Consider the following 26,266-nt stretch of genomic DNA (forward strand, 5'->3'; position numbering starts at 1 on the left):
AAGAGCCCATACCTGGATTTAACACCTGACTCTGCTAATTATTAGCACTAGGATGTTGGCAAAGCATTAAGCTCTCTGAGCCTTGGTTTCCCCATCTATAAAGTGGGGCTAATCACACTTATCTCATTAGATTGTGGTGGCCATTAAGTGAGATAATATATGTAATGTAGTTGGCGCAGTACTTGGTATACACCAGTCACACAATAAATGCTATCGCTATTATTGTTGTTGCCAACAGGTCTGATACCTTTCTCCATTATTACCAGTCATCAAGTCCACTATTGCCAGTCCTCACTGTCCACAGGCTCTCAGAAACACCCACTGAGTGATGGTATCTGGCACTTCCATTGCAGAAGTAGCTGAAGAGGTAGAGGATCAGGAATTTGGGTTTGAGGTTGGGGACAGAGAGAAACCAGCTTCATGGAACATTATTGACCAAGCATGACCCCACATTCTTTTAAATATTCTAAGGGCTCAATCCTTTTCAACCTCTAAATGCCCATGCCGCTCCCACGCTACCCTGAGGCCCTTCTACCCTGTCTTCCCCTCCCTCCTTCCCATAGAGGGTTTGGCACACCACATGTTGGGCTCCCAGGTCAGGGTGACTCTAATGCACTGTGGGCCCCATGCACATGCAGCACATCAGAAGTTAATCCACATAATGAGAAATGCCACAGGTAATAGCCACTGTGGTTGATAGCACACAGCTGAGAGTCACATAGTGATGGCTGTAGGACTGGACTGTGCCAGCAGTTGCTCGGAGAAGCATAACAGTGCTGGAGCAAGCATCAAGAAGCACAATAAAAGAAGCAAGTAGCATTGTGCTTTTACTGAGTGGGAACTGTCCAGTCATTGGATTAGCAAAGCACAAAATGATCTAGTATACTATATACCAGCAAGCCTTTAATTCCTAGTAAAGACTGAGAAGGCTATGAGGATAGTCTGGAAGTCAAGCTGAGGACTGGGTCCTGGGGCCCTGGGCTTTGGGTGAGCCCTTTCAGAGGGCTTTCAGAAGTTCCCTCCCTCTCTCTTGGGCTCCACACAAATCTCTAGATAGCCAGCTTTGCAAGGTTGGAGTCAGCACAGAGCTCACCAGCATGGGCACTCAATAAATATTTGCTGGGTGAATGAATTTCACTGATTAACACTCATGAGTGTATCAGCTGGATTAGGCTTGGCAAGAAAGCAGCCAAGGACAAGGAAATGCTGCTGTGAGTAGAGCCGAGTGGAGACTTTGGGTAGCTGAAGGTCACTGAATATTGGGAAATGGGAACTGACCTAGGGTTCTAAAATCATTCTTGCAACTGTGTGAGGGGGGTGGTCTTGAGAGGCCATGTGAAGGCCCCAAGTCCTCATTTCATGGACAGTAAAGTTTTGTTCCTAGGAATCTGTCCTAAAACTCCAAATGTACCCTCTGAGAGAAGAGGAAGAGAATATACCTCCTTTGGTGTTAACAGGAATCCTTCCCGTCATTGGTAGTTTTAGGGGGTATCAGACCAGCCACACACCCCCAAAGGCAACTGTGTTTGTGGAATGTATTACCTATGCCTCTTGGCTATAGCTAATTAGACCACAAACAGTTCATGGGACATCTGACCCAAGCCCGAAAATTTTGAATTGAGTCTCTAAGATAACTGGAGCTTTTCTCAATGGTCTCTGGAAGAGAGAGCATGTAAACTGGAAGGCAAGGGCACAGAGATGCAGAAAAGGCTATAGAAAGAGGGGAATGGAGTAGACCCTCAGGAAAGGCAGGGGAAGAGGCCATCAGTCCTGGAGAGGGGATTGAGAGGTATGGTGTCCACTTGCTGATCCTGGCTGTTTATTTTGCTTTGGGATTGTGAGAGACTTCTTTGGGCTTGTAATAACCTACACACACACACACACACACACACACACACACACACACACACACGCCCTCCTTGCCCAAGCCAGCTCAGATAGGTTTTTGATACTTGTGATCAAATTACCTTCTTAATCATGAGTGCCTCTTATATGAAATTCTAGGGTATGGAAATTTTCTTCTGTGTACCTTCTTAAGAACCACAAGTGTAGGAGTTATAAAGAATGTTGAGTCACTGAAGGGAAAATAGTTAGAATGAGAAAGAATGGGGAATCAGTAAAAGAGGGGAGTGAAACAATAGAAGAACAGGCCAAAAGCAAGAAAAGAAGGAAGGCCAAGGAAAAGAAACCTTGGCCTGGGCCCTGACTCTGCCTGAGGGAGTTGCTGCATCAGAGGACCAGAAGAGCTTGGCAAGGGCACTGCCAGCTCCCCTACAGACTTTTGGATGGAACCAAGGCTGGAGGATCTTGATGTGTTGGGCAAATAGGGAGATTCAACCAGATTCAAATAAAAGATCCCTCAGCCTTCCCCAGGAAGGGCATCAATCTCAATATGAGATCAGAGAGACCTCGAGCATTTGCAGGAGACCCCACAGAGAAAAGAGAACAATGACACTGAAGCCCTGGAGGAGGAACTTCTGACACTTCTGGGGAGCCAAAATAGTAAAAGGCAATTGATTGTAGCATATCGATTATTTATCATTTTAGATGTGTAACAATGTTAGAGATAGTTTTCAATTAGCATGTGTTTTTTTATCGCTTTGTTTTAGTGAGTATAAACACAGTAAAGAAATTGTTATTTAAAATCAACAAAGACAGTGGCTGCTTCTCCTGCCCGAGCCATCAGGGACATGGGGGCCCAATTCACACACAGAATCCTGACATAGTCTGCAGAGGGAGAAGGGGGAGAAGGAAGCCTCAAGCCCCTTTCAGATCTTCGAGGCCACCGAAAGGCTAGACAGGCTAGACGCAGAGGCGATGGTCTGTGTGTTTGGTGTAACCCATTATGTGGCCTCAGCTGTGCGAAAATGTGCTGGGAGCCAAGAAGGGGTGGAAAGAGAATTGATGTGATTGGAAAGTGAGGGGACTGAGTGTATGCTCATGGAAGGGGCTCTGCGCTGAGAGCAAGGAGGTGCGAGGGCACTCGGGAGGGGGCAGAGGGTGGCAGGAGTCTCCGCAAAATATGATAGGAGGCTGGAACTGTAGAGAAAAATGCCCAGTGTGAAATTTCAAGTGGCCAGAGGATTTTTAAGAACGGGGATATCTAGTATCTCATTTCAAAAATTGTGTATCTCTGCAATGTTAAACTTGGTTCTGACCCTCCATCAAAGTCTGCCATTCACATGTATGCCATACGTGGCCAATTCTGGGAAAACCAAAGAAGGTCTGAACTCCATGCATGAGCTGGCCTGGAGGTGAAGGCAGAGAATAGGTCTAGGAGGTGAAACATATGGAGATGACAAGCCCACCAGGCAGGGACTTGGATGACAGGATGACAGGTGACACTGAGACCAGCAGCCCCTGGGAATACACAGCAATTAGGCAAAGACATGGATCTCCTCCAGGATGAGGCCAGGGAGACCAGAGTCCATTTTAGCTAATACTCAAAGAATAAGGACACCCGGCTAACATATGGTTTATAAAAACTACCTATTTATTAGGACTTTCATTGGTTTGCTAGCAAACCTGGATTCTCAAATCTAATTTCCCCTCAAGATCTTAAGGTCACTAACTCACTAATAGGATTTTTTTGTTTGTTTTTAGAATAGTCCTCACAGCTGGGGAGGGAATGCTATATATGTTGATAATTCCAGGAGACCCAGATTTTAAGATGTCAAAGAACAAGAAGAGAGAGAAAAGGGGATCCCTGGGTGGCGCAGCGGTTTGGCGCCTGCCTTTGGCCCAGGGCGCGATCCTGGAGACCCGGGATCGAGTCCCACGCCTGGCTCCCGGAGCATGGAGCCTGTTTCTCCCTCTGCCTATGTCTCTGCCTCTCTCTCTCTCTCTGTGACTATCATAAAAAAAAAGAAGAAGAAGAGAGAGAAAATACAGGCTTCCTTTGGGAAATCCATTTTAATTTGCTTTCCTGCATGTCCCCTACCTCCAAGGGGCATGATAGGTCTAGAATGATCCTCATTCTTTCTGCTTTTCCATCTTCCTTTCCCCAAGTCTCTCTCCAAGTTATATCCTTCCAAGACACAAATTTGTAAGGTACGCAAAGGCAAGAAAATGACCCTGTTTCAAAGCTTCGAAGTCTAAAAGAATCCTAACTGTCTTTGCACCTATGTTGGAAATCGCCTGTTTCAGGAACTATTCATGGAGGATACGCTTTAGAGACAAAATACGTGTTCTGTCCCAACCCTTGCTCCTTCCTTATTAGAAATGTGAACTGAAGACCACATGAAATATATCCTTGATCCTAAGGCACTGGAATGAGGCACAATATGAGGCTCAAATGCCTAGCTGAAAAATAGCCTTTCCCTCCTTTACTGCACATCTTGGGATGGTTTTAATCTTTTAGTGACCCCAGAGTTAACACCCAGGTAGAAGACCTTGATAATTTTTCACAACCCTCCCACCAGAAAGATCTCTTAAGCCTTCAGTACCAATAAAGACAGCCAAACCAAATCAATATCCACATGTAGAGGGAAAATATTTGGGGTCCTTGCTTTTAGATTGGGTTAATGTGTATTAGTTGAACTAACATATACTAAGTGTATACCACACACCTACCATGTTATTTATGTCCTTCCTGCCTCAGGAGGGACCCAGCAAACTCAATTTTAAAAGGGGATCTCTGGGATCCCTGGGTGGCTCAGCGGTTTGGCGCCTGCCTTCGGCCCAGGGTGTGATCCTGGGGACCCAGGATCAAGTCCCACGTCCGGCTCCCTGCATGGAGCCTGCTTCTCCCTCTGCCTGGGTCTCTGCCTCTCTGTGTGTGTGTGTCTCTCATGAATAAATCAATAAAATCTTTAAAAAGGGGGGGGGGAATCTCATCCCTAAATGTGGAGGAGGCGGTGGAGTTATATAGGAGAATGCCCCAGAAAGTGAGGGTGAGGCATCCAGAGCCAACATGGGGAGCAGGTCTTCCCAACAGGCTTGCTCTCCTCTGGGTCTCTGATGTTCCCACCTCTGAGCTGGCACTTGTGCACCTACATGTGCATGTATATGCATGTATAGTGTGCATATACATGTTTTCATCAGAGCTCATCTCTTATGCTAGACAGCTCCAAAGGACTTCCCTTAACCCATCTCCCACATTAGACATGTCTACTCTGGAAAAGCCACAGGCCTTGGTAGATGTGTTGCCTAGGAGAGCAGTTGTTCAGGGCAGCTGCAAGGTTGGGGGTGGCTCAGTTAGCCTTTGGGAACATGTATGTCAGATCTCTTCCTACAGATGCTGAGACAATTACTGCCTCTAACATTCATTTGAAAGTTGTTTTGTTTTTTTTACAGGTTTTAATTATTTATTTATTTGAGAGAGATAGCAAAAGAGAGCACAAGGGAGAGAGAGCACAAGCGGGAGGGAGAAGCAGGCTCCCCACTGAGCAGGGAGCCTGACTCTTGGGGCTCCACCCTAGCACCGTGGGATCATGACCTGAGCTGAAGGCAGATACTTAACCGACTGAGCCACCCAGGTGCCCCACTTTGAAGGTTTCATGGTAAAATAACTAATTTTGCCTTATTCAAGATAATGGAAATATATAATAGAGATCAATGAAATACCATTTATCAGGCAGATTTAGAATATGCTGGGGTGAAAGCATGTCCTTGCAAACAGTGAAGTCTCAAAAGAATAAAAAGTCAAAGCTATGCTCTAAGGATTCCAGTCTTTTCACTTCTCTTAAGATTGATACTTTTCTTTCTACCAAAGGAACAAAAAGACTGATTTTTTAATCAACCCAGAACTAATTTTTGCAGTGGCAGCAGCAGACCCCAGGGGATTTGTCGGCCTAGGAGAGAGCTTCCCAGGGGTCTGCAAGCTATCCTGCAGGTGCCTAGACCATTCTGTACCATTCCTTGGAGTTCAGGTGAGGAAAGAGGATAGAGGTAATGTGGTGAGGAATTCAGTTTACTGAGCACAATGCCTCATGCTAAATAGTCATGTTTGTGGTTAGGACAATGACTGTGTGGCCCCTAGGAATTTGAAAATGAGAGAAATAATTAAAGCATGAAATCACTTGGGACAGATCAGAGCGGAAGTCTCAAAGTCACCAGAGAAAGATGGGGCTCAGCGTGACTCAAGGTGTCCCTGAGCAGGGAGGTTGGTCTGCAGTGGCAGCTGAGCAGGGGTACTGAGAGCCCTAACCTCAGCAGGACATCACTGAGTCTCCAGACAATCTCCCAGCCCTGTTGCCCCATCTAGGCTCACCAGCAGATGGCTCCCCCAAATACACCTCTCAAAAACTCACGGATCCTGCTGACGTGATCCACATGGCTGTCCCGGCTGCTTCCCCTGCTCCCCACTCCAGGCAGTTCCTGCTGTGGCTTGTCTGGCTGCAAACCCCAGCAGACCTTTTGAAGGCCTGAAAGTCGTCCCTGCTGGTCTCTTTTCCTTTGAGGGTAACTGGGGACTGAAAGCCCAATGTGGATAGAACGGCAGTCTGTGGGCATAGCACAAAAGAGGGAGAGGCAAGAATTACTGAAAATTGGTATTTCTCCTTAATATTCTTCAGTTACAAAGCACTGAGGTCACCAAAGCAAAATGGAAGACAAGGGATCCCTGGCCAGGGCCACTGCCCTGAGTCTTGGGTTTTACAGAATTCCATTTCTGAGCAACTCAACAGTTGCTGGAAACGATAACCTTGGTGCTGTAGTTAGAACTCAGAATGAGCAGAATTCCCATCATTCTGTTCTTGCTTGTCCAGAATGGCAGTAACCACATAAGGTTTATGACACATGGCCTGGGCGAGGGTCCCTCACTGAGTCAGTTTTTGTCCAAAATGCCAACGCCCTTCTTTGGGAAAGCCATATGTATTTTCACTGAGGGCCACCTTTATTAATAACCAAAGACTACATAAACTATTTATCAGGAAAGTGAGTTACTAAGAATTTCTCAAAGCTGGTTTTGTATACTAGATTTTCAAGAACAGTAATCACCAAGAACCTTAATTTTGAATTCCACTAAGCCTGGCTACTCTGTAAAGCCCTCACTGGGTCCGTGCACACAAAAGCAGCCGGAATTCTCTCAGCTCTTGGGATGGACATTCTGCAATCAGTATGTCATCAGTGTTAGCTTGAATTGGTCAACAGGTTTTAAAATAATCAACAGATTCAGTTTTATATTTACAGAATAATTCCGCAGATAGTACGTAGGAACTTAGACTTCCTCCTACCCACTCCACAAACAGTTTCTCCTATTATTGAGGTATAATTGACATATAACATTGTACTAGTGCAAGATGTGCAACACACTAATTTGATAGATGTATATATATTGCAAAATGATCGCCATGAGAAGTCTAGTTAACATCTATCACCCCACATAGTAGTATTTTTTTTCTTGTGATGAAAACTTCTAGAATCTACTCTCTTGGCAACTTTCAAATACACAATACAGATTGCTAACTATAGTTACCATGCTGTACCTTCCATTCCCAGAATGCATTTATCTTATATCTGGAAGTTTGTACCTTTAACTACTTTCACCCCTTTTGCCCACCCCCAAACTCCTACCTCTAGCAACCAGTAATCTGTTTTCTATGAGTTTGGTTCTTTAGATTCCACATATAAATGATACCATACAATATTTGTCTTTCTCTGTCAAAGACTGCCAAGGAGATAACCTTCTGTGTTTTCTTCTTGGAATTTTGTTGTTTCAGGTCTTACATCAGTCTTTTATCCATTTTGAATTGTGTGTGTGTGTGTGTGTGTGTGTGTGATAGCGTTAGATAGTGGTCTGATTTTATTCTTATGTGTGTGCCTATCCAGTTTTCTCATCAGAGAGAGTATCATTCCCACTGTATATTCTTGGCTCCTTTGTCATAAATTAATTGAACTTAGATAAGTGTCAGTGTATTTCTGGGCTCTCTATTTTCCATTGATCTATGTGTTTGTTTTTATGCCAGCACCATACTGTCTTGATTGCTATAACTTTGTAATATCTTTTGAATCAGGAAGCATGATATCTCTAGCTTTGTTCTTTTGCAAGATCACTTTGACTATTCAGGCTCCTAATACAAATTTTAGAATTATTTCTTCTTTTTCTGTGAAAAACGCCAATGCCATTGAAATTTTGATAGGGATTGCATTGACTCTGTAGATTGCTTTGGGTAGCATGGACACTTTAAAAATATTAATTTATACAATCCATGAACATGGAATATCTTTCCATTTATTTGTGTCTTCTTCAATTTCTTTCATCAGTCTTATAGTTTTCAGTGTACAAGTCTTTTACCTCCCTTGTTAAATTTATTTATTCCTATGTATTTTATTCTTTTTACCATTGTAAATAGAATTGTTTTCTTAATTTCTCCTTCTGATAGTTCATTATTAGTACATAGAAATGTACCTTTTTGTATTGATTTTTTTATATTGATGTTGTATCCTGTAAATTTACTGAATTTATTAGTTCTAACAGTTTTTTGGTGGGATCTTTAGGGTTTTCCATATATAATATTATATCATCTGCAATTACAGACACTTTTATTTCTTCCTTTCTAATTTGAATGCCTTTTATTTCTTTTTCTTGACTAACTGCTCTAGCTAGGGCTTCCAGTACAATGTTGAATAAAAATAGTAAGAGTTAGCTTGTTCCTGATGTTAGAGGAATAAATTTCAACTTGTCATTACCAAGTATGATGTTAGCTATGGGCTTGTCATATATGGTCTTTGTTATGTTGAGGTGCATTCTCTCTCTACTCAGCTCATTGAGATTTTTGATAATGAGTAGATGTTAAATTTTATTTATTTATTCATAAGAGGCACACACAGAGAGAGGCAGAGACACAGGAAGAGGGAGAAGCAGGTTCCTTGCAGGGAGCCCAATATGGGACTTGATCCCTGGACCCCAGGATCACGACCCAAGCCAAAGGCAGACGCTCAACTGCTGAGACACCCAGGCATCCTGATAATGAGTAGACATTAAATTTCACAAAATAAGCTTTCTGCATCTATTGAAATGATCATATGATCTTTATCCTTCATTTTGTTAGTGAGGTATATCACACTGATTGATTTGTAGGTATTGAACCATCCTTGCACTCCTGAAATAAATCCTATTTGATCAAGGTGCAAGATCCTTTTAATGTGTTATTGAACTTGGTTTCCCAATATTTTGTTGAGAACTTTTGCACCTATGGTCATCAGAGATATTGGCATGTAATTTTGTTTTCTTGTAGTGTCCTAGTCTGGTTTTGATATCAGAGTAATAAGTATTTCCTTTTCTTCTATTTTTCAGAAGAGTTTGAGAAGGATTGGTATTAATTCTTATTTAAATATTTGGTAGAATTCATTGGTAAAGCCATCTGTTCCTGAACTCTTGTTTGTTGAGAGGTTTTTCATTACTGATTCAATCTCCTTACTAGTAATTGGTCTGTTCAGGTTTTCTTTTTTTTTCATATTTAGTTTTGGTAAATTGTATCTTTAGGAATTCATCCATTTCTTTTAAGTTGTCCAAATTGTTTGCATATAATTGTTCACAGTACTCTCTTCTGATTTTTTGTATGTGTGTGCTTTCACTTGTAATACATTTTCTTTAATTTCTAATTTTATTTATTTGAAACTTTTCCCCCCTTGATAAGTCAGCTAAAGATTTGTCTATTTTTTTTGTCTTTTCAAAAACCAGCTTATCCTCTTTTTTTAAAATATTATTTATTTATTTATTTATGATAGTCACACAGAGAGAGAGAGAGAGAGGCAGAGACACAGGCAGAGGGAGAAGCAGGCTCCATGCACCGGGAGCCCGACGTGGGATTCGATCCCGGGTCTCCAGGATCACGCCCTGGGCCAAAGGCAGGCGCCAAACCGCTGCGCCACCCAGGGATCCCAAAAACCAGCTTATCCTCTTTGATCTTTTATATTACCTTTTTGGTCTCTATTTTACTTATTTCTTCTTAGATCTTTGTTATTTCCTCCCTCTACTAACTTTGGGCTTAATTTGTTCTGCTTTTTCTAGTTCCTTGAGGTGTAAAGTTAGGTTATTTACTTGGGACCTTTCCTTTTTCTTAATGTAGGCATTTATTGCTATGAATAGATTCCCCTATTATTAACAACTTGCATTAGTGTCGCACATTTGTTACAATTAATAACCAATATTGATACATTATGATTAACAATAGTCTATAGTTTACATTAAGTTTCACTCTTAGTATTGGATAGCTTTATGGGTTTTGACAAATGCATAAAGACATGCATCTACCATTACAGTATCATACAAAATAGTTTCACCACCCAAAAATTCCCCATGCTCCACCTATTCATCCCTCTCTTCCTGAATACCAAAACTACTTTCCTCTTTTGGGCCTTTACACTTTGTTCTCTTTTCTTTTTTCTTTCTAAAAAGAAATGAGAATGGGTGGAGTAAATGAATGGGAAGATCTTTTTCTCTGCTTATGTGAACTGCAGCAAAAATGTTTAAGAACCACTAGTTTAGGATAAGTTTGAGTCTGGCATTCCATGGTGACAATTTTCCAAAGAGCAGACTGACCAAGAAATATTATTGTAACTAAAGTATTTCCCCTTTTCCACAGGGGATATGTTCCAAGATCCCTAGTGGATGCCTGAAACTGCAGATAGCACTGAACCCTGTATATGCCATGCTTTGTCCTACACATACATACCTATGATAAAGTTTAATTTATAAATTACACACAGTAAGAGATTAACAATAAGTAATAGTAAAATAGAATAACTGTAACAATATTTTATAAAAAAAGTTATGTGAATGAGATCTCTCTCTCTCTCTCTCTCTCTCTCTCTCAAGCTATCCCATTGTACTATATTCACCTTTCTTCTTGTGATGATGTGAGATGACAAAATGCCTATGTGATTAGATGAAGTGAGATAAACGACATCAGCACTGTGATGCAGGGTTGGGCTACTATTGACCTTCTAATGATATTTCAGAAAGAGAACTGATCTGTTTCCAGACCATGGTTGAACATGGGTAACTGAACTGAAGAAAGTGAAATCACAGAGAAGGGGGGACTGATGTATTTATGAAGCCCAAAGATGGCAACTGAGAGTTGAAAGCTGCTTCAGAATGGAAAATTAGACTCTGTGTTTTTCCTCAAGATTTATCTTAACTTGATTTTACTTTCCTTGGAGGGGAGGTGTGCCTCTTGGCTCAAACTCCTAAAATGCAGATGCCAATGTCTGGGCATTTATTGACTGGACATATCACACAGAAACCACATCAAGCTGGACCTTGGAGAAGCATATCTAACTAAGTCCTTTAGAGATATGTCAAGTGTCTACTCTGGTGAAAAGACTGTCATTCCTAGGCATTGGAAAGTGAGGTTACCTGGACATTAGCATCTAAAACTCTTCAGAGCCCAGCTCACTTGAACTTACCTCATTGTTCACTCCTATGAACTTCCAGTCTTTCTTGAGTGTAACCAGGAATGTGAGGTGGAGATGTTTTTTAAAATAAAACCTTGCTTTCTAGTACACCAATATCAGAATGACTGGGGCTCCTCCTTTCCCTCCTCTCCCTCCAATATGGTGGGACTTCCCTTGCTTAAGTCTACCATTTCTTAAGCAAGCTGAAATTTGAGTAAGCCATGGACACCAAAATTTAGAGATAAGTAGTTTTAATCTAAGAGCTTAGCAGATAAGTTCTTATTTTCCACCATTGAGGCTAGGAGCAGAAATGAGAAGTAGCTGATATATCACAAAGGCCTCTATCCAAGAGTCACATGCCCTGGATGCTCCTTGGCTTGTTCTTCACTTGCTCTGTGGCCATGAACATCTGCCTCTCTAGGATTCAGCGTCCTCACCTCTAATGTGGTAATAAAATCCTTTCTCTACTGTCTGGGCAAGATTTTTGAGACGATAGAATAAGATGGTATATGGGAACATGATTATGAACACTGTAAGGACTATACCACGAAAAATATGCTTATTAAGGAAATCAGGGGAGACAGCTGTCAGGAAAATATTTTACTTTCTGCCCTGGATCTAACTTGTCCCATTTCTTGTGCCTCCCATCATAATCATCAGAGTGTTACTGTGTAGCTGGTAAACTGGAAAATGGCTAGCCCTCTCTCAAGCTTTGTCCTTTGCTCTATGGGACCTCTCCACTCACTGTGAACATCTTGCAGTTTGGCTCAGGACAATGTCAAGTTCTTCTAAGAACTCTTCCACTATATTCTCCAGTGACATCCCCAGAATGGCTCTTAACATTCTGCAGCTCAGCAAGCATCCAGCTGGGCAGTGAGTAGGGAGATTAGTGTTTCCCTCCAAGTGGGGCTGGGGCAGTGACAGGGCAGTAGCTTGTCTGGTTTCGTCTTCATAAGTCCTGTGGTTGCTTCTCTGTAGAATGTAAGAACTTAGGGTCTCTGAGTTAGCAATTTTGGAGCAACAGATAGCCCCACTCAATATCCTCTCGCACTAGTTTTAACTAAGCTTTAGAATCTATATAATGCTGGCATCTTGTATGGTTTGTAGATCTTGTAAAAATAAGTAAGTTTAATTCTGTGTTGGGGATGCTATGCCCTAATCCATAGAAACAAAGTAGTAGTTTCCTGTCTTCCGCCCCACTATGTGATCTCTTTAAGACAGTGAAACCTGGTCCCATTGGATCCAGAGAAGATACTGAGGATGGGTCAGGGAAAGGGATTAGCTCTCTAGATTCCCCCGCTAGATGGGTATTATAAGGATATTTAAGAAATTATCAGACCCTTCTAGGATCTGCATGAAATTCTCAAGATGACCTTACCTTCTGGATCCTGACATCTCCTCCTGTAGTTAGCAGGATCCAGCTTCCCAACCCCAGCCTTCTCCTCTTCCACCTTCATAACTATAAAGTAAAAGATGAAAATAGCCTCAAAATATATACAACACAAAGGTAGGATTTCAAGGAGAAATGATCAAATCCTCACCCATAGTGGAGACCTTAAGGCAGATGAAAAACTTAAGGCAACAGAAGGTATAAACAAATTGAAGAAGCTCAAGTATCTGTCTCTAACAAATAGAGAACAGATCTCTTTTTCAAGTACAAATGGAACATTTATAGAAAGCATATATCTAGTTCACAGGAAAGCCTTAGTAAATTTCAAAGAATCTGTATCATAGTTCTACATTAAGAATATATATGTATACACATATATATAACTTTACAAACTAAAGGTAATTTCTACTCATGGGTTTAATAGGGAACCACAATGAAAATTATTAAATAATTAGAACTTAATAACAATTACAACTACTAAATATTGAAACTTATGTGATGCAACATATTTAGAGGAAACAGGGAAGGAAGGAAAGAAGGGAAGGAGGAAAGAGGGAAAGAGCAAGAGAGGAAGGAAAGAAAATAAATGTGATAAGCATTCAGCTGAAGAACCTAGAAAAAAAAAACACATGAGAAAACCCAAAGAAAGTAGAAAAATGTAAATATAAAATATAAAACCAAAATATAATGAAACAGAAACAAGAATAGAGATGGTTAGTAAACCCAAAGGTAATTATTTGAAAAGATTATTAGAATGGGCAAACTATGCAAAACTAATCAAGAAGAAAAAAGAAGATTCATAAGTAAACAGTATTAGGAATGAAAGAGACATAACTAAAAATATAGTGGAGAATTTAAAAGTTAAAAGTGAATGCCATGAAAGACCTCATGCCAATACATTTTAACTTTGATGATAATAATAATAAAATAATAATTACCATTTCAATGTGCCAGGAACTATTTTAAATGCTCTGGAAGTATGACTTAATTGAGTCTTCTCAACAACTTTATGAGATAACTAACATTATTATTCCCATTTTACAGGTGAGGAAATGGAGGCACAGAGAGCTTAAGTGACTGCCCAAATGGAGGAACAGAGGTTCAAACCCAGACAATCTGTTTCTGGAATTAAAGCTCTTAGCCACAAAGTTGATAAATGGATATTTTATTAGAAAATAATAGAAGTGATCAAAATTGACTTAGAAAACCTCAATAACCAATAACCATTAACTGAAATGTTTATGGGAAAGTCATTACAAACAGCCTCCCCCATATTCCATGGATAATTATTGAAGCTGGATTATAAGTACAAAAAGATCATCATATTTTTTCCTATTTTTGTTATGTCTGAGTTTTTTTCTATAGTGAAAAGTAAAACACCAGGAGCAGATAGCTTTTTAAAATTGTTTTATCTGAACCTCCAGGGATTAGAGAGTCTCTAACTGATTCAAAGTGGTTTTCAAAAGTAGAAAAAAAGGAAATTGGAGGTAGTAGATACATCTAAAGACTAGAATACAGGGAAGAATTAAAAGCCAGAGAGTTAAAAAAAAAAAAAAAAAAAAGCCAGAGAGTTGGTTAACAATCTTCATAAGGAGTCAATTAAACACTCAGATCTCTCCTTCCTAGGCTCCAGGCTCCTAAAATGTGCCCCCTTCTAGAATAAGGAGGAATTAAATCAGAACATCTTTGGATAACTAAGGGCAAGAAGGAGTCATTTCATTGAGATGTGGGTGGGGGGTGGATATAAGCAAAGGAGTTAGCCACCCAGCTCTCTGCCTACTTGCCTGGTACAACACTAAAGAAGCTTACACCTCCAGGTGGGAGGTTGGAGGACTTACAGATTCTGACATTTGGGGGACCTCTAACAAATGGTGAGGGCTCCACCCAATTGCCCACCAGTAGTCTATCACTCAATAAGTCCAGCCTGTCAAACAATTGTTTGGCAGCTCCACTCCAAAATGATAGCCAGCCAAGAATCATTAGAATGACAGAAACCAAAACAAACAGGAAAAGAAGTCCAGGGAAACAGGAGCAATGTAGGCAGCCAAAGAACCATTTAAAAAGCATGTAATTCATATCTGAAGACACTTGAAAGTAGCCTAGAAAAGACATCGTCTCCATAACAAAAAGAAAAGTAGAACGCTATAAACCTGGAACTTTTAAAGAATAAAGAAGAACTCTTGAAAATTAAAGATATGTTAGAAGAAAAATTTCAGTAAAAGAGTTGGAACAGAAAGTTGAAAAATTATGTGAGATAATTGAGCACAAACACAAATAATTTTTTAAATTGTAGGAAAAGGACAAGGAAATCAGAGGATTGATCCCGGGGTCTAACATCAAAGCAACAGAAGCTTTCAAAGAGATCAGAAAAAAATAATGAAGAGGAAATTATCAAGGACATGAGAATATTTCCCAAAACTGATGGATTTTAATTTCATGGTGGAAGAATTTATTGAGAGCCCAGGAAAATGAATTGAAAACAAAATCCCCTCTAAGTATATTACGAAGTGTTAGAATATTATATTATAAAGAGAAGACTTTAAAAACCTTCCAGAAGAAGAAAATAAGTCACCTAACAAAGAATCAGACTTGAAAACCGGCATTAGACACAACAGAAGCTATAAGACAATGCAGTTAGGCCTTCAAAAGTGAGAAAATTATTTCCAACCTAAAATTCCGGTCCTAACCAAAATACCAAATGTAAGGGTAAAAAAGGGACATTTTTTGGACAAGAAATGTCATAAAACTATACCATTTATGCACTTTTTTCAGGAAGTGGTTGAAGGAAGAACTCCAGCAAGATAGAAGAGCAACTAAGAAAGGGATATAGCATCTAGAAAATGGGATTTACCACATAAGATTGGCACAGGAGGCCCTGCAAAGTAGCTGTGTAGCAGTCCAGAGAGCAGTGGGTCCATCTAGATCAGGCTCTCCACAGGTTCTCCAAGAAAATTTTTTTTCAAGAATAAATAGTCATGGAAAGGAGGAGTGATTACTGAACACTATGTAACTCAAATACAAGCAATATTTATATAGTCATAATAAATAAAAATATTAATTTAACCAAAAACTGACATAAGCAGGGTTGGTATTCCACCAGTGTGCAGTATTATGCATATGTTGTTGCTTGTGGCTGATGTTCAGGTATCTATTCTGATTGGTCAGTGCCAATGCCATATGGGCTATTAAATATTTTTAATATCTACATTGGATGTAAGTATTTGGAGAGATAAGGATTTGTCAGGGGGATGGGAGTTGTAAGACACCTGTAGAGGACAGTGCTAGTTACTTGCCTGATGTCCATTCCTCTTTCTGCTCTGATTTTATTCAGGGCAGCAATGTGGCTGACTAAAAATAATCACTTCCCCCTAATGCCCTTCAACAATCTCTAAAGAGATATAAGAGAAAGAACCTAGGAAAAGATTCTCTTCCTGGGTGAAGCTTCCGCAGAAGAAAGCTCCTCCATTTTTTCTTCTTCCTCCCTGGATAAGATTGTCAGATTTAGCAAATAAAAATAGAGTTTTCCCAGTTAAATCTGAGTTTAATATGCACAATTAATATTTTTAGTATAAGTATTGCAGTATTGGGGACATACTTATACCAAAAAGATTACTTATTATTTATACAAAATTCAAATTTAACTCAGCAAACTGTACTTTACCTGGCAAACTATTTCACCTCTGTATCTGGAGCATAGACATTATACATGGAAGTGCATCAGCCATCTTGTCATCATGGGAATGAAGGCCACATGCTAATTGTGGAAACAAGGGGAGGAAGGATTCTGAACCTTAATGTCTTCACAGCACTAGACAGCCCCCACTGGTTTTCTTGTTATGGAGAAAATTAGGACACTTACTTGTTCAAATACTATAGTTAACTTTTCTGTTACTCAAAACCACACCTAGGTCATAGGACAAAAGACTCTGAGGCAGTATTTACTGGAAAAATAAAATTAGGTTCTGTTAATAAGAAAAACAGGGAGAATGGGCACTGAGTGGTCATGTAACAGTGTCTGCTACACTTTCCAACATCCATTCCCTCCTTGTCTTGCCTGTTCTGTTCAGATAGAGACACAGGGCCCTTCACTGCTGTATTCACCTTCCCCAACTTCAGGCACGAATTGTGATCTGCCTAAATTATTTGTGGCAATCGTGTGGCCTTTGTCCTAACCAATCTTAGGAGTAGTCATGTAACCCTATTAAGCTAGTGAGATTTAAATGGAAGTCCCTTGGGTAAGACTTCCAGGAAAGCTTTTATTTTCCTAATAAATAGTGACTGATGCTTCTGGAATGCACGTTTGGCCAATTACCCTCCCTATTTTCCTGCACAGACCTCGGTCATGAGACTTCTAGATGAAGCAGCCTTCTTGCAACAATGATGTGACAGGTATGAAGAGCAAAGGCTCAGGCTGAGGACAAAGCAGAAGGCTAGAACAAATCTTGGTTCCTGATAATGTCACTGAGCTCCAGACTGCTTATCTCTGGGCTTCCTGTTACATGAAAAGAAATCTACTTTGTATATTTAAATTGCTAGCTAAATTTTATGTTACTTTTAGCTGAAGACCTTCCCCGGGTGCCTGGTGGCTCAGTCAGTTCAGCATCCAAGATCCCCTCAGGTCTTGATTTTGAGGTCGTAAATTCAAGCCCTGTGTTGGGCTCCACAATGGATGTGAAGCCTACTTAGAAATAATAATAATAGGGATGCCTGGATGGCTCAGCAGTTGAGCCTTCGGCTCAGGGCGTGATTCCGGATTCCTGGGATCAAGTCCTACATAGGGCTCCTTGCATGGAGCCTGCTTCTCCTCCCTCTGCCTGTGTCGCTGCCTCTCTTTCTGTGTCTCTCATGAATAAATATTTTTTAAAAAAGAAAGAAATATTAATAATAATAATTTTATTTATTTATTTTTTAATTTTAAAAATAAAGACCTTAACTGAGATTTAACGGAATACTATGGGGAGTTCAAATGAATGAACTAGATTTCTGTGTGCTCACATGTATAAATTTCAAAAACAAAATGACACTATTTATATAAAACTTTAAAACATTGTTTTAAATTGTATTGTTTGTTGCTTCATTTATAAGCAATAGCAGAAAATCACCCAGAGGAATGAGACACACTAACTCAGTTTACTTCTGGGGAAAGGTAAGGTTTAATGATGATGTTTTAGCTGTATCTTTGATATTTGGGGGGGGGGGGGGGTTAGTTGTTGGCTTTTTAAAAGATTTTATTTATTTATTTAAGAGAGAGAGAGAGAGAGAGGGCAGCCCCTGTGGCCCAGCGGTTTGGCTGCCACCTTCAGCCCAGGGTGTGATCCTGGAGACCGAGGATCGAGTCCCACGTCGGGCTCCCTGCATGGAGCCTGCTTCTCCCTCTGCCTGTGTCTCTGCCTCTCTCTCTCTTTCTGTCATGAATAAATAAATAAAATCTTTAAAAGAGAGAGAGAGAGAGCACTATCAGGGGAAACAGCAAAGGGAGAGGGAGAAGCAGGCTCCCTGTTTGGAACCTGATGTAGGGCTTGATCCCAGGACCCTGTGATCACGACTTGAGTCAAAAGTAGACACTTAACTAGCTGAACCACCCAGGCGCCCCTCTTTAATATTTTGGATAGAGATAGATGGATATGAAGCAAATATGATAAAATGTTAATATCTGCTAATTCTGGACAGTGGTAATGAATGTCTTACATTTACAAGTTCGAAATATTTTATTACTAACATTTTTAAATGAGTTCTTTTAAAGATTTTTATTTATTTATTAATGAGAGATACTGTAAGAGAGTGAGTCAGAGACATAGGCTGAGGGAGAAGCAGGCTCCCTGCAAGGAGCCTGATATGGGACTTGGTCCTGGATCCCGGGATCACATCCTGGATATGATACAGATGCATCACATCCAGCATCACAAAGGCAGATGCTCAACTGCTGAGCCACCCAGGCAGGCATCCCGAGTTTTTTTTTTTTTTAAATAAGAGAACTCCCCAACACCATGACATACCAGTCTCAAATAAATGGGCCAATTGAATACCCTGACAAAGAATGACTGGTAGGAAAAATCCTCACACTTTGATACATCATTATGAAATTTTAGAGCACTAAATGAAGATGAAGAAAAAAGAAACCCTAAAAAGTTCTAGAGTGAAAGAAACAAGAACAGGTCACCTACAAATGAATAAAAATCAGACTTATTTCTCATCAACAACTTGAATAACAAAAGAACAGTGCATCCAAAATTCTGAGGAAGAATAATTCCCAACCTAGCATTCTCTTCTCAGCCAAACTACCAGGCAAGAGAGAGGGTAGAAGACATTACAGACATGTAAGAAATCATTTTACTTCTCTCTCATAACTTCCTAGGAAGTATGTTACCATGATGAGTGAAGAAGGGGAAGATAATGGGATCCAGGAAAGGGCTCCAAGCTGAAGAATAATGAAGGGAGGAGGTCCCCAGATGGTGGCTGTGCCACAATCCCAGTCCCTCTTCAGAAGTGCTAAAAATGAGGTTTCAGAAGGAGCCACCAAGGAAAAGACAAAATGCTAGAGATCTGATACATTCCTTGAGAATTTGGAACAATTTAAGACAGTGACAAAGACAGAAAATTATAGAAAGAAAGGCAATTAGAAATACCGGAGTGGGGGAGGGATTAAAATTGCAAGAAATTAAATGTGATTGTGGTACACAGTTGTAAAACATTGATTTTTTTTTTAAGATTTTACTTATTTATTCATAAGAGACACACAGAGAGAGAGGCAGAGCCCAATGTGGGACTCAGTCCGGGGACTCCAGGACACGCCCTGAGCTGAACGAAGGCAGACACTCAACCACTGAGCCACTCAAGCATCCCTAAACATTGATTTTTGAATGATGATAGGGACGCCTGGTGGCTCAGTGGTTGAGCATCCGACTTCAGCTCGGGTTGTGATCCTAGGGTCCTGGGATCAAGTCCTGCATTGGGATCCCCACGGAGAGCCTGCTTCTCCCTCTGCCTATGTCTCTGCCTCTCTCTCTCTCTCTCATGAATAAATAAATAAAACCTTAAAAAAAAAAAAACAAAGCAACAATGATATATCTACATTGGGCGAACGAAGAAGAGATGGGTGTGGTATAAGAAAATTATTTACCCATAGGTGGCTAATATTCAACTCTGATAAACAGCAGGATATACAATCTGTATATATTATCAGAGGGGGTGTCAGTAGCTAATAGAAAAAGCTAAAAGAACTTCAGGTGATCATCTTTAGGAAATGAAACAGTGGAATGTTTAGAAAGCTGGAATGGAGTTTTCTTATTTTTTATTATAAGCTCTTACATGTGTTACTTGATTTTTAATTATGGTCATTTATTATTTCTATTTTAAACATTTTAAGGCAAATAATTTGACACATATACTCTCATTATGTGATAATTATATCCTCCCAAAAATTCATGGTTAAATCTGTTTGTTCAAAGTGAATCATGTTTAAATATTCAGGAGAACTACAAAACAAAGAACCTTTAAGAAACTGGTTCACAGGAGTTCTCAAACATAAGCATGCCTAACAAGCATTTCTGGAGGGCTGGTTAAAACCTAGATTTCTGGATTCCACCCCAGAGTTACTGATTCTGTGGATCTGGGGTGTAGACTAAAAGTCTGCATTTCCAACAAGTTTCCACTTGATGCTGAAGCTGCTGATGATCCAGGGGCCACACATTGAAAGCTGCTGTTTTTTTTCTTTTTCCTTTTTTTTTTAAGATTTTATTTATTTATTCATGAGACACACACACACACACACACACACACACACACACACACACAGAGAGAGGCAGACACAGGCAGAGGGAGAAGCAGGCTCCATGCAGGGAGCGTGACGTGGGACTTGATCCCAGGACTCCAGGATCACGCCCTGAGCCGAAGGCTGGTGCTAAACCGCCAAGCCACCCAGGGATCCCCAAAAGAACCGCTGTTTTAAGGAAATAACTCCGATTTATATTTTCTATGAAACTGAATCACCATACACAGAGTTTACTTCACACAAGCTTACATACATAACAATATCACGTCTTTGCTTTCAAACTGGGCATTGTGAACTGGTAAGCTTAGCAAGGACACACTGGTAGCTCCAACTGCTTGGTGATTTTTTTTTTTTTTTTTTTTTTTTTGAGAGTTGCTATCTTCCTCAACCCTCATAGCATGTGGAGTAAAGATAAGCTGAGTAACAGACCCTCTTTCCCATATAAAACCACCGCCCAGGTGGGGTTCACTCCACCTCTCCCCAACCATAAACAGGAAAGGCCACGCGACCCAGCCTGGCCAATCAAATACTCCTCATCACCCCCATCACAGAGATTGGTTCCTCGCTGATCCCACGCCCAAAGCTGGGCAATCAGAATTTTTCCTAGAATGTTTCCATTTGATCCATCCAAAACCTGTCTGCTCTGGCTCTGGCTTTGGCACTGTGAAGCTGATTAGCTTGGGTGCCACTATGTTGCTTGCCCCAGGGAGGGAAGCATCCAAAAAAGTAGAGAAACAGAGTACTGGTAACACTGTAACTCCCTGAGTCAGTTAATTCTGAACTGGCCTGGCTAATACAAATGAAATAGAATTTTCCAGCATGTTTTAAAAACATATTCTTTCATATTTGAAGTACTATGGATTTTCAGACTGGGAGCCAAACAGAAGTGAGTGCAAAATGACAAATAGATGCAAACAGATGAAGACTTAACGGAACTATAGAGGCATAGAGATGTAATGTAGTCCATATTCAGGTAAATGCATACCTCCCAGTTCTGCACTAGTTCAGACCATTCCTTCCACACTTCCTCTGTACTGGAGCCTACCTCCTCACAACTTGAGAGAAGCTCCCTTCCAGGAGTATGCAGAAGTAGGAGAAAAACTCAGGCTGCCCCAGATCATCTTCAGCAGAAACCATTCATTTGAAACCACTCAAGTGAGTGCTGACTGTACGTAAAGTGTTTAGGTTAACTACTGCTGTAATCAGCAGCTGCACAGCTCATCACAAAAATTTCCAAAAGTGACCTAACCCTTGAAACAGAATTTCTATCTCCACCATTTTGTATAATATATATTAATTGAATGTCAGATATCTTGCTTTCACAATCTCATTTAATCCTGATTAAAATTCAGTGAGGTGCATAATTTTCACCCCCATTTTACAGATGATGAAATGGAGATTCAGAGAATTAAGTAATTTTTCCTATGTCACAGGGCCAGCCATGGCGGAACTAAGATTGAAATTGGATTCTCTTTGATTCCTCAAGCCAAGGAAGAAAGGAAGGCAGGGAAAGAGAAAGGGAGGGAGAAAATGAAGGGAGGTAGGGGGGCTAGAAGAGGAAATAAAGAAGTGAAGACTTGAGAGAGAGGTTGGGAAGAAGCCACAGACTTAGTTCTCAGCCCTTCCTGAGGTCTAGCTGAATTCCCATCGCCAAGACCTTCTCAATGCCTTAAAATAATCTCTTCGTTTCTCTTTAGCTAGCTTCAGTTGATTTGTTATTTGCATCCCAAGAATATTAACCAGTACAGCTATCCACTACAGTATGTTGCCAGAGAAATTTGTTAGCAACACAGCAGCTCCTGGCACGTAGCAAATGAAAGAACTTCTAACAGCAGTTTTTTCTATACCAGCACCTCCACTGCTTAACTCCCTCGTCATTATTCTCCCATCCATCTTTAGACCCTGGGGGGAAGTATGGCTTTACAGTGAGGGATCAGACCAAATTCTCATCAGTCCTGAGTCACTTAAGGGATCGATTCCACTTTACTGCCCCTGCCACCAGCCTGGAATTCCATCTTGGATCCCTCAGAGTACAAACCCTGCTGACAAAATCAATGCCCTCAGCCTAAGCCACACCAGGGAACAGACACTCAGGGTCCCTGCCCTAAGCAGCCTACATGCCCACTGCAGTAAGGAGGTGATGATACAGCCAACCTTATGGGCATACAACATGTTTTGACTATCCAAACCCTGGTGATTGAATCCTGGGCCATTTGACCCTGCCACCTCCCCAGCCACAGAGACACATCAGTTCAGTCCAACAAATCCACTTTGTTCCAGATATTTGCTCTAGACACTGGAAACAAACAGAATAAAATAGTTTATTAAGGAAGAAGGGCAAAATATGATAATAAATCCTTAGGATTAGACATCCATATGTCTGGGGAAAAAACTAGCTAGAAAAAGGTTGGGCCACATGCATCAGTCAGGTTTTCCTCCTATCCTATCCTTTAACCATTTGACCTTATTATGCCTAAGAACAGAGACCAGCCCAATGTAGTATCCAGTGAACTCTTGTGAGAGCTCAAAGTATTTCAAAAAAGGACCTCCCGGAGAGCTCATCTGGGATGATTTTGTGAGCTGAGTTGACAAAAATGACACGGGGTCATGCTGGGCTTTAAAGACTACGCCTGGAAACTAGAGAAAGGCCACCTTCCCAACTGATAGCTTATTCATTGCCTCTGGGCCCTGAGGACCTCACCCATGCATGCCCCAGAAGAGGAAGAGAAAACAAGTGAACAAAATATTCCCAAGCAAACCACCAGTAACCAAACCAGGTGCACAGTATCCAAACCTAACAACAGAAATGTGTAATGAAGGAGGCTAGCCATTATTTAGTTTCTATCCTGAGATATTATATCAACAGACATAATCTATTTTCCCATAATTTTCTGGGGAAGAAGCGAGTCTCGGGGTTTTTGATTACTTCCCATTCAAATTTCAGCCAGTCTTGTAAATTTAATAAAGGCCACAGAAATTTGCATTGCCTAGGAGAAAAAGATTCTCAGTTCCATCAGTTGAGCAGAAAAATGAACTCACTTGCCAGGGTATCAGAGAGTGAATTTCATGTCATTTCGGTTAAATTGCCATGAGGTTTTATGCCCAAAACTCAAGACGTCAAGGTGACTAATACAGTATAATCTTTGAAAGAAAAAGCAAATATCTAATGCTTGTTTGGAGGACTTATTAGCTTTCATGGTATTCTCCTCAGTGTGTGTGAAGCTCACTCTCAAATACTCTGTGTTCATATTGTCAAGGACATTTTTCTTATCTGCATAGTTTTGTCTACTATCTCTGAAACTCCAAGCTGCAAACTTACCTTCACGCTCTTAGCACTGGAAACCAGGATCCAAATCTCAGGAAGGCCAGAGTCACTTGCTTTGTTGCCGTTAGGTGGCAAGAAGGACGCTCTGTGATTTCCAGAATAGTATTTGGGGCATTGGAGATTGACTTGTGGGGCTCAGTGGCGGCCAGCCATGTGACCAGGGTGGGGGAAGGGACACTCCTGCAGGGCAAGGGACCCATGCCTACTCGGCTGACAGACCAGGGTAGAGCAGGCTCTGAACAGAGCTGGCCATGATTAGAGACAGACAACTTTGCTCTAAATTTCTTTTTGGATATTAGCTTAGTGATCTTACTATGGCAGTGTTGTGTTTTAGCCTTGGTTTTTATTTTTTATTTATTTTTAAGATTTTATTTATTTATTCATAAGTTGACAAAGACAGAGAGAGAGAGAGAGAGAGAGAGAGGCAGAGACACAGGCAGAGGGAGAAGCAGGCTCCATGCAGGGAGCCCAGTGTGGGACTCGACCCCGGGACTCCAGGATCACACCCTGGGCTGAAGGCGGCACTAAACTGCTGAGCCACCCAGAAGTCCCCAGCCTTGGTTTTTAAATGCTTGTTTATCTCCCTACATGATTTCTATCCTACATCCTTTTTGGATTCTGTCTTAGAGGGATATTAGAGCTGGAAGAGACCTTACAGATGATCCAGCACTACCCCCCACCCCAGGCTCACCCATTTTACAGATGGGTCTCAGCACTTCCAGGGGCCTGCAGAGGCCTGGGTTTGGTATTGTATATTGGAAGACCCTGGCTTGCTGGCTGGCTGTACTTGTGGTCAAAGAGTTTATATAGGGGCTCCTGGGTGGCTTAGTCAGTTGAGTATCTGACTCTTGATTTCAGCTCAGGGTGTGATCTCAGGGTCCTGGGATTGAGTCCCACATGGGACTCCTGGATCAGCGCGGAATCTGCTTGTCCCTCTCCCTCCCTCTCTACCCTTCCCCTGCCCCCTTACTCTTGCATACTCTCTCTCTCAAGTAAATAAATGAATCTTTTTTAAAAAGGAGTTTATATAAACACTTGTACTTATGTTTATGTATCTATCATAATCTTCTTAAGACACTCTGAGATGATCTTTTTGGAGGGATTAGGGGACATCAAAGATGCTGAGACTTCTTAAGGCCAGAGCCACATGATAGGCTTCTAGTTCACATCTGCTTCTCCACCAAAATGGTCTGTGCTGGTTGCCTGCTAACCAAAAGAGCGATAGTGATAATGGTGGTGGAAATGGTAGAGGGAGCAGTGGTAGGTGGAATGGTAGCAGTGGCAATATGGTAGTTGGGCATAAATGGACATCACAAATGGAGATGTTGGAGGTAAAGATGGAGGCGATGAGGCATAGCTGGAGGTGATGAGGGGTTGATGGAGGTAGTGGAGGAAGGGGCAAGAAGATGCCCTGAATGACAGAGTAGGAGATTCTTGTTACTGATTATTATGCTGGTGATCCTGGATGAAGCTGACCTGCTATGATTTCAAGTGTGAAATGGTAAAGTCGTGGCATTAGAAGCCTGTAAGATCTCATTATGTCCTCAGAGCTGTATAGTCTTAAGATAATCACTTTACCTCTCTGGACTCCAGGTTTCCTGAAATAGAATTTGCACTAAATGGTATACTGTTAGGCGAAATTCATCCTTCTTCTAAGCCCTTTACCCTTCCCTATAAAGTAGTAGCTTCTGTCCTTTTGTGTTTTTTAATGTTTTTTTTTAAAAGATTTTATTTATTTATTGATGAGAGACACAGAGAGAGAGAGAGAGAGAGAGAGAGAGAGAGACAGGCAGAAACACAGGCAGAGGGAGAAGCAGGCTCCATGCAGGGAGCCTGATGTGGGACTCTATCCCAGGTCTCCAGGATCACGCCCTGGGTTAAAGGCAGGCGCTAAACCACTGAGCCACCCGGGATGCCCAGTAGCTTCTGTCCTTTTGAAGTCCCAAAAAGAGTACTCTTCACTTACCTCTCTACCTCCCTGAGGATGAATGACTCAGGGAATTGGCAAATTGGGGAGAATAAAATGGGCATGTGCCATGACTCAGATCCTTCTGAGAACTGCCTGCTTCAGAGAAAGTCCAAGCTGTGCTCCTCTCCTCCTCTCTTCACAGTAAACTTCCAGGGCAGGTTTTTACCCTGAAGGTAGAGAGTCTTCGAGTATTGGGTAAACGAGGTTAATTCTGGGGGAAAAATTAGGAAGCTTCATTGTGGTTGTACATTCTAATCCAAATTCTCCAATCAGCTTTACATATTACAAAGTTATTTTGACTTCTACCTATGTGACTTCTGTATCCTATTTCTCATTTGATTCCAAGCAGAGAGGGAAAAATTGTAAACAAGTTTCATCTTCAAATCCCCATGCTGAAGAATTAATGAAAGAGCTGTCATAGAGTTGATTTGACTAAATGATCTCTAAATTTCCTTCAAGCTCTAACATCCT

General features: G+C 41.1%; 1 protein-coding gene and 1 long non-coding RNA gene across 9 annotated transcripts in view; one reads left to right on the forward strand and one right to left on the reverse strand.

Annotated features, from left to right (window-relative positions):
• Positions 1-26,266, reverse strand: part of SLC4A5 (solute carrier family 4 member 5) — a 108,037-nt gene that overhangs the window by 71,697 nt on the left and 10,074 nt on the right. For 6 of the 8 annotated variants that reach the window (XR_013349090.1, XM_077842946.1, XM_077842941.1 and 3 more), the window contains exons 2-4: positions 25,793-26,006; positions 12,719-12,799; positions 6,252-6,443 (exon numbers count right to left, since the gene is read on the reverse strand). Coding sequence is in view for 7 of the 8 variants with exons in the window: in XM_077842946.1 (XP_077699072.1) it covers positions 6,252-6,443; positions 12,719-12,797 (271 nt within the window). In the remaining variant the exon portion in view is untranslated. Of the gene's footprint in view, positions 1-6,251; positions 6,444-12,718; positions 12,800-23,820; positions 23,951-25,792; positions 26,007-26,266 lie in introns of those variants that run through there. The other 2 variants (XM_077842944.1, XM_077842943.1) reach the window with 2 other exon arrangements.
• On the forward strand, positions 12,190-15,106 carry LOC144280676 (uncharacterized). Its single transcript, XR_013349091.1, has 3 exons — positions 12,190-12,321; positions 12,688-12,847; positions 13,775-15,106. It is a non-coding gene; the product is annotated as an uncharacterized LOC144280676 (long non-coding RNA).

This window comes from Canis aureus, chromosome 12 (genome assembly GCF_053574225.1).
Source record: "Canis aureus isolate CA01 chromosome 12, VMU_Caureus_v.1.0, whole genome shotgun sequence".
Taxonomy (NCBI): Eukaryota; Metazoa; Chordata; class Mammalia; order Carnivora; family Canidae; genus Canis; species Canis aureus.